We start from the raw sequence: 7,790 nt of genomic DNA on the forward strand, positions 1-7,790 counted from the left end.
GATCTATGGGTCACAGCAAGGGATCTATGGGGCTGCTTGCCCCCCCCCACCTTATCTTGAGGATCTGCTTGGTCTCCTTGTCGCTATAGGGCGCGGTGGAGATGATGAGCAGCCGGTCCAGGAGGTCGATGGGGAGCCCGTGGGGGCTCTGGTAGTTGGTTCCTCTGATCCTTTTCGGGGGGCAATGGGGCTCGGTGGGGCTCGGGGAGCGCAGTGGGGCTGGGGGGGTGCAGTGGGCGCAGTGGGGCTGGGGGGGCACAGTGGGGCTGGGGGGGTGCAGTGGGGCTGGGGGGGTGCAGTGGGTCTCAGGGAGCACAGTGGGGTGCAGTGGGGCTGGGGGGGCTCAGTGGGGCGTGGGGGGTTCAGTGGGGTGCAGTGGGGCGCAGGGGGCTCAGTGGGGCTCAGTGGGGTTGGGGGGGTGCAGGGGCCGCAGTGGGTCTCGGGGGGTGCGGGGGGCGCAGAGGGGTGCGGGGGGCTCAGTGGGTCTCGGGGGGCTCAGGGGGCGCCGTGGGGCGCGGCGGTACCGGGTGATGCCGCGGTTGGTGGCCATGATGAGCACGGGCGCCATGTCGCTCTCCAGCGCGCGGTTCAGGAACGAGAAGCTCTCGATGTCCAACATGTGAACCTCGTCGATGAACAGCACCTGCGGCACCACACCCCCACTGCGCCCCACTGCGCCCCACTGAGCCCCCAGTGAGCCCCACTGCACCCCACTGAGCCCCCACTGCGCCCCACTGAACCCCCCGTGAGCCCCACTGCACCCCACTGAGCCCCACTGCGCCCCACTGAGCCCCACTGCGCCCCACTGCGCCCCCCGTGAGCCCCACTGAACCCCCACTGCGCCCCACTGCGCCCAGTGAGCCCCACTGAGCCCACAGTGAGCCCCACTGCGCCCCACTGCGCCCCACTGAGCCCCCAGTGAGCCCCACTGCACCCCACTGAGCCCCCACTGCGCCCCACTGAACCCCCCGTGAGCCCCACTGCACCCCACTGAGCCCCACTGAGCCCCACTGCGCCCCACTGAGCCCCACTGCGCCCCCAGTGAGCCCCACTGAACCCCCACTGCGCCCCACTGCGCCCAGTGAGCCCCACTGAGCCCACAGTGAGCCCCACTGCGCCCCACTGCGCCCCACTGAGCCCCCAGTGAGCCCCACTGCACCCCACTGAGCCCCCACTGCGCCCCACTGAACCCCCCGTGAGCCCCACTGCGCCCCCAGTGAGCCCCACTGCGCCCCACTGAACCCCCCGTGAGCCCCACTGCGCCCCGCTGCGCCCCACTGCATCCCACTGCGCCCCAGTGAGCCCCACTGAGACCCCAGTGAGCCCCACTGAACCCCCCGTGAGCCCCACTGTGCCCCACTGCGCCCCCAGTGAGCCCCACTGCGCCCCATTGAACCCCCAGTGAGCCCCACTGCAGCCCCAGTGCACCCCACTGCGCCCCCATTGAATCCCCACCGCCCCCAGTGAGCCCCACTGCGCCCCACTGCAACCCACTGAACCCCCACTGCACCCAACTGCACCCCATTGCACCCCATTGAACCCCCAGTACACCGCACTGAGCCCCCACTGCGCCCCACTGAGCCCCATTGCACCCCACTGAACCCCAGTGCACCCCACTGAGCCCCACTGCATGCCATTGAAGCCCACTGAACCCCCATTGAATCCCTCCTGTACCCCACTGAGCCCCATTGAACCCCCAGTGCATCCCATTGAACCCCCACTGACTCCCATTGCCCCCCATTGAATCCCACTGCCCCCCATTGACCCCCATTGAATCCCACTGCCCCCCATCGCACCCCAGTGAATCCCATTGCCCCCCATTAAATCCATTGTCCTACTGAACCCCCATTGAGCCCCACTGCTCCCCATTGCACCCCCTTGCCCCCACTGAACCTATTACTCCTACTGACCCCCCATTGAACCCCCCCACCCCCCTGCCCCACCGCCCCCCTGCCCCCCCGCCCCCCTGCCCCCCCTGCCCCCCTGCCCCCGCGCACCCCGGGGATCACTTCGGCTTTGCCCTCCTCGCGCCATTCGGCCACTTTGGCGTTGATCTGCTCCCGCACCTCGGCCTTGATCTCCCCTGTGTCACCTATGGGGCACAGAGGGGCCATGGGGGGCTATAGGGGGGCTCCATGGGGGGCTAAAGGGGGGTTATGAGGGCTAATGGGGGGCTAAAGGGGGGTTATGGGGGGATAAAGGGGGCTAGAGGAGGATAAAGGGGGTCCTGGGTTCGTTATGGGGGGTTATGGGGTGCAGAGCTTGGTTATGGGGGGTTACAGGGGGGCAATGGGGGTCTGAAGGGAAATTATGGGGGGCTAAAGGGGGTTACTGGGGGGATAATGGGGGGCCTGGGGTTGGTTATGGGGGTGGACCTTGGTTATGGGGGGACAATGGGGGTGTAAAGGGAAGTTATGGGGGGCTAAAGGGGGTTATTGGGGGGATAATGGGGGGCCTGGGGGGGTTAGGGGGTGCAGAGAATGGTTATGGGGGGATAAAACAAGTTATGGGGAGCTTATGGGGGGGAATATGGGGGGCTAAAGGGGGTCATGGGGGGGATAAGGGGAGTAACAGGGGCTTATAGGGCGGGCTATGGGGCGCTAAGATGGGCTATAGGGGTGCGAAGGGGGTAATGGGGAGGCAAAGGGGGGTTATTTGGGGGGGTCATGGGGGGGCTAAACGGGGCTATGGGGCAGGCTATGGGGGGGGGGGCTAAAGGGGTTATGTGGGGTTATGTGGGGCAGTTATGGGGCACAATAAGAAGAGCACGAGGGAGCCCTGGGCTGGCTCAGGCGCTATTGGGGGGCGCCCGGAGCCACGTGTGGGTCGCAGCTGTGGGGCAGGCGTGGGGCCGTACCCGAGAAGAGCGCGAGGAAGCCCTGCGTGCGGCTGTTGATGACGTCGATCTCGTGCAGGGACACGGTGTGCAGCACCTCCTTCCGCTTCTGCAGCTCCCCGTCCGGGCACTGCACGAACTTCGTCTGGGGGGGACGCACGGTGACCCACACAGCCCCACAGCGCCCCACAGCGCCCCACGGCTGCCCCATGGCTGCCCCACCCCTGCTCCACGGCTGCCCCACAGCACCCCACAGACCCCACGGCTGCCCCACAGCACCCCATGGCTGCCCCACAGCTGCCCCACAGCGCCCCACGGCTGCCCCACGGCTGCCCCACAGCTGCCCCACAGCGCCCCACGCCTGCCCCACGCCTGCCCCACAGCGCCACCTGCGAGCCCATGGCGTCGTAGTCCCGCGCCCTGGTGAAGGAGCGCCCCAGCTTGGAGATCTTCCCCGTCGCCTTGTCGATGGTGATCACGTCCCTGTGGGGGGCAATGGCGTCAGTTTGGGGGGGTCCCCCTATTTTGGGGTGTTCCCCCCCCCTTTTGGGGGTCCCCCCCCCATTTTGGGGCCCTTCCTATCCCCCCCCCCCCAAGCCCCTTTGGCACAACGGCGGCGTTTGAGGGGGGCTCCCCCCACTTTGAGGCTGTTTCACCCCATTTCACCCCATTCCCAAGGGTTTGACCCAATTTGGGCCGTTTTCAGCCCGTTTTCCAACTTTGTTCTCCCTTTTCCATCTATTTTGCTACTTTTTAACCCATTTTGGGGCATTTTGACCCCTTTTCTGCAGCTTTTTTACTCTTTTTGGGGGGTTTTAACCCATTTTTAGGCCTTTTTTAAGCCATTTGGGGGCTTTTTAACTCATTTTGGGGCTTTTTAACCTATTTTTGGCTGTTTTAACTCATTTTTAGACTTTTTAAACCCATTTTCAGGCTTTTAAACTCATTTTGGACCATTTTAACCCATTTTGGGGCATTTTAACCCATTTTTAGACTTTTTTTAACCCGTTTTTGGGCTTTTTAACCCATTTTGCACCATTTTAACCCGTTTTGGGGTGTTTTAACCCATTTTTAGACCTTTTTTAGCCCATTTGGGGGCTTTTAAACCCATTTTGGGGCTTTTTAACCCATTTTGGGGTGCTTTAACCCATTTTTAGACCTTTTTTAACCTATTTTGGGGCATTTTAACCCATTTTTAGACCTTTTTTAACCCATTTTTGGGCTTTTTAACCCATTTTGCACCATTTTAACCCATTTTGGGGTGCTTTAACCCATTTTTAGACCTTTTTTAACCTATTCTGGGGCATTTTAACCTATTTTTAGACCTTTTTTAGCGCATTTGGGGGCTTTTAAACCCATTTCTAAACCTTTTTTAACTCCTTTTTGGGCTTTTTAACCCATTTTGCACCATTTTAACCCGTTTTGGGGTGTTTTAACCCATTTTTAGACCTTTTTTAGCCCATTTGGGGGCTTTTAAACCCATTTTGGGGCTTTTAAACCCATTTTGGGGTGCTTTAACCCATTTTTAGACCTTTTTTAACCTATTTTGGGGCATTTTTACCTATTTTTAGACTTTTTTTAAGCCATTTTCAGGCTTTTTAACCCATTTTGGGGCATTTTAACCCATTTTTACACCTTTTTTAACCCATTTTGTGGCTTTTTAACCCATTTTGCCCTGTTTTAACCCATTTTGGGGCTTTTCCGCCCATTTCAGGGGCTGTTTCACCCCATTTCCCCCCAATTTGACCCTTTCCCACCCCATTTACCCCCCCCCTTCTTTCGGGCTCCATTTCCCGCGTCATTTTGGGGTACCCCCCAATTTACCCCCCCCACAGCCCAACTTTGGGGTCCCCCCCCCCATTCCGAGCCCCCTCAGCCCCATTCCGGCCCCTTGGTTCCCCCGTTACCTCCCATTCCCAGCTCCATTTCCCGCTCAGGACCCCGGTTTTGGGGTGCCCCCCCCCATTGTGGGGTGCCCCCCCCCATTGTGGGGTGCCCCCGCACTCACCCCGCCTGCACCTTCTCCTTGGTGAGAGACTCGATCATTTTGGTGCCCAGGTCGTAAATGGTTTCCATCTCCGTCGTCTTCAGCGTCAGCTTCCCCACCTTGGTGCCCTGCGCGCGGCGCCCCATGGATTTTGGGGGGGTCCACATGGGCTTTGGGGTTCCCGAAGGGATTAAGGGGGGGTTTTGGGGTGCTCGGAGGGGTTTGGGGGGGGCTTTGGGGTTCCCGAAGGGATTAAGGGGGGGTTTTGGGGTGCTCGGAGGGGTTTGGGGGGGGTTTTTGGGGTGCTCGAAGGGATTAAGGGGGGGTTTTGGGGTTCCTGAAGGGATTTTGGGGGAGTTTTGGGGTGCTCGAAGCAATTTAGGAGGGGTTTTGGGCTGCTGGAAGGGTTTTAGGGGGGGTTTTGGGGTTCCTGAAGAGATTTAGGTGGGTTTTGGGGTGCTCGAAGGGATTTAGGAGGGGTTTTGGGGTGCTGGAAGGGATTTAGGGGGGGTTTTGGGGTGCTCGAAGGGATTTGGGGGGTTTTGGGGTTCCCAAAGGGATTTAGGGGGGTTTTGGGGTTCCCGAAGGGATTTAGGGGGGTTTTGGGGTTCCCAAAGGGATTTAGGGGGGGTTTTGGGGTGCTCGAAGGGATTTAGGGGGGGTTTTGGGGTGCTGGAAGGGATTTAGGGAGGTTTTGGGGTTCCCGAAGGGATTTGGGGGCCGGGGGCGCGGCGCCCCCTCACCGTGCCGGTGGCGGGCCGGTCGATCTGGATCTCCACCACCTCCCCTTCAATGATCTCCGTCTCCTCCCTAAACCCCCCCAAAACCAGCGATGAGGACCCCCAAAAGGGGGTAGGGACCCCCAAGAACGGGGTGGGGACCCCAAAAAGGGGGGTGGGGACCCCAAAAGGGGGGTGGGGACCCCAGGAAGGGGGGGGGCACCCCCAGGAAGGGTTTGGGGGGGCACTGACTTGATGCGCACGCCGATGGAGCGGCGGAACGCCTGCGTCAGCGCCTCGGTGCGGCTCATCTCCAGGGAGAAGATCTCGCTGCCCGCAATGGCCGTGAACGGGGTGTCGGCGCCCAAGGCCTGCGCCATGCCTGGGGGGGGATGTGGGTCAGGGCTGCGCCGTGGGGCGCGCAGTGGGGCGGGGGGGGTTGCAGTGGGGCAGGGGGGGGTTGCAGTGGGGCAGGGGTGGATTGCAGTGGGGCGGGGGGGGGGTTGCAGTGGGGCAGGACCCATGGCGATGGCGGTCTTGCCGGTGCCGGGCTGGCCGGCGATGAGCACGGCTCTCCCGGCGATCTTCCCCTCCTTGATCATCTCCAGGATGACGCCGGCGGCGCGGCGGGCGGCCAGCTGCCCCACCATGCCCTGCGAGACCTGGGGGGGCACGGGGGGTCACGGGGGGGTTTGGGGGGTCACGGGGGGGTTTGAGCCCCAGATCCCCCCTCTCAGGGGGTTGGTGCAGCCCCACCGAGGTACCTGCCGCGGCTCCAAAGCGTCGTCGAGGCCGAGGCCGCGGATGTGGGAATGGGCTCCTGGGGGGGGGAAAGGGGGGCAAGGGGGGGGCACCCCCAAAATGGGGGGGGGCACCAACAGGGAGAGAAATAGGGAGTGAAATGGACAGAAAATAGAGGGAAAATGGAGCGAAATGGACACAAAATAGAGCGAAATATGGAGGAAAATAGAGGCAAAATACAGTTAAAGTGAGGGGATGGAGCCAGAATGGGGGAGATTGACCCAAAATGGGGGGGGAAAGACCTAAAATGGGGGGATAGACCCAAAATGGGGGGGAAGAGACCCGAAATGGGGCGGATAAACCCCAAATTGGGGTGGACAGACCCAAAATGGGGCAGATGGACCTAAAACGGGGGGGAAGAGACCCTAAATGGAAGGATAGACCCAAATGGGGGGGGACTGACCCTAAATGGGGGGGGATAAACCCAAAATGGGGGGGAGACCCAAAATGAGAGGGGATGGAGCCAAATGGGGGGGGGGGGGGGGGAGACCCAAAATGAGCTGAGAAAGGACCCAACATGGGGGGGGAGCCCTAAAATGGGGGGGGATAAACAGAAAATAGAAGGATAAACTCTAAGTGGGGGGGGGATAAACCCAAAATGGGTGAGATGGACCCAAAATGGGGGGAATAGACCCAAAATGGGGGGGACAGACCCAGAATGGGGGGGATGGACCCAAAATGGGCGGGATAGACCCAAAATGGGGGGGACAGACCCTAAATGGGGGGGGAAAGACCCGAAATGGGGGAGAGAGACCCAAAATTGGGGAAGGAAAGACCCAAATGGGGGGGTGATAAACCCCAAATGGGGAGGATGGACCCGAAATGGGGGGGACGGACCCGCAGGGGGCGCAGGAGGGGCCCCCCCGGCCGCGATGGGACCCACCGATGCGCTCGATCCGCGTCACGTCCCGAACCTCCGGCACCTTCGGGGTCTGGGGGGGGCAACGGGGGGGTCAAAGGGGGGTCAAAGGGGGGGACCCCAAACCTCAGCCCCCCCCCCCGGCCCGGCCCCCCCCGCACCGCGGTTGCCATGGCGCCCGCCCGTCCCGCGCTGCCCGCGCGCCCGCCGGAAGTGCCGCCGCGCGGGAAACGGAAGGGAGGAGAGGGGAGGGGTGGGAAAAAAGGGAGCGGGGCTTACGGGGAGGCCGCTCTGGCGGCGCGTCTCGATGGTGCGCGGTCCTCCAAGGGAGGGGAAGGACGGGGATTGCCCCATAGGAACGGGTTGTGCGCCCCGGAGCTGCCCCATAGATAGTCCACAGCACCATAGGGTGCCCCATAGATAGTCCACAGCACCATAGGGTGCCCCATAGCCAGACCCAAAGCTGCCCCATAGGCCCAGCTGGCCCCAGAGCTGCCCCATAGATACTCCAGAGCCCCATAGGGTGCCCCATAGATACTCCACAGCCCCATTGGGTGCCCCATAGATAGTCCACAGCCCCATAGGGTG

General features: G+C 61.8%; 1 protein-coding gene across 1 annotated transcript; it reads right to left on the reverse strand.

The window, feature by feature from the left end:
* Positions 1-10: 10 nt before the first annotated feature.
* RUVBL2 (RuvB like AAA ATPase 2) lies at positions 11-7,460 on the reverse strand. Its single transcript, XM_030474365.1, has 12 exons — positions 7,364-7,460; positions 7,227-7,275; positions 6,307-6,362; positions 6,063-6,204; positions 5,795-5,924; positions 5,567-5,633; positions 4,845-4,993; positions 3,226-3,319; positions 2,858-2,981; positions 1,998-2,092; positions 525-643; positions 11-170 (listed from the first exon to the last, which is right to left on the reverse strand). Exons 1-12 carry the CDS (start codon positions 7,373-7,375, stop codon positions 11-13), a joined length of 1,197 nt encoding a protein of 398 aa, XP_030330225.1. The 5' UTR covers positions 7,376-7,460.
* Positions 7,461-7,790: the final 330 nt, after the last annotated feature.

Source organism: Strigops habroptila, unplaced genomic scaffold (genome assembly GCF_004027225.2).
Source record: "Strigops habroptila isolate Jane unplaced genomic scaffold, bStrHab1.2.pri NW_022045584.1_ctg1, whole genome shotgun sequence".
NCBI classification, from domain to species: Eukaryota; Metazoa; Chordata; class Aves; order Psittaciformes; family Psittacidae; genus Strigops; species Strigops habroptila.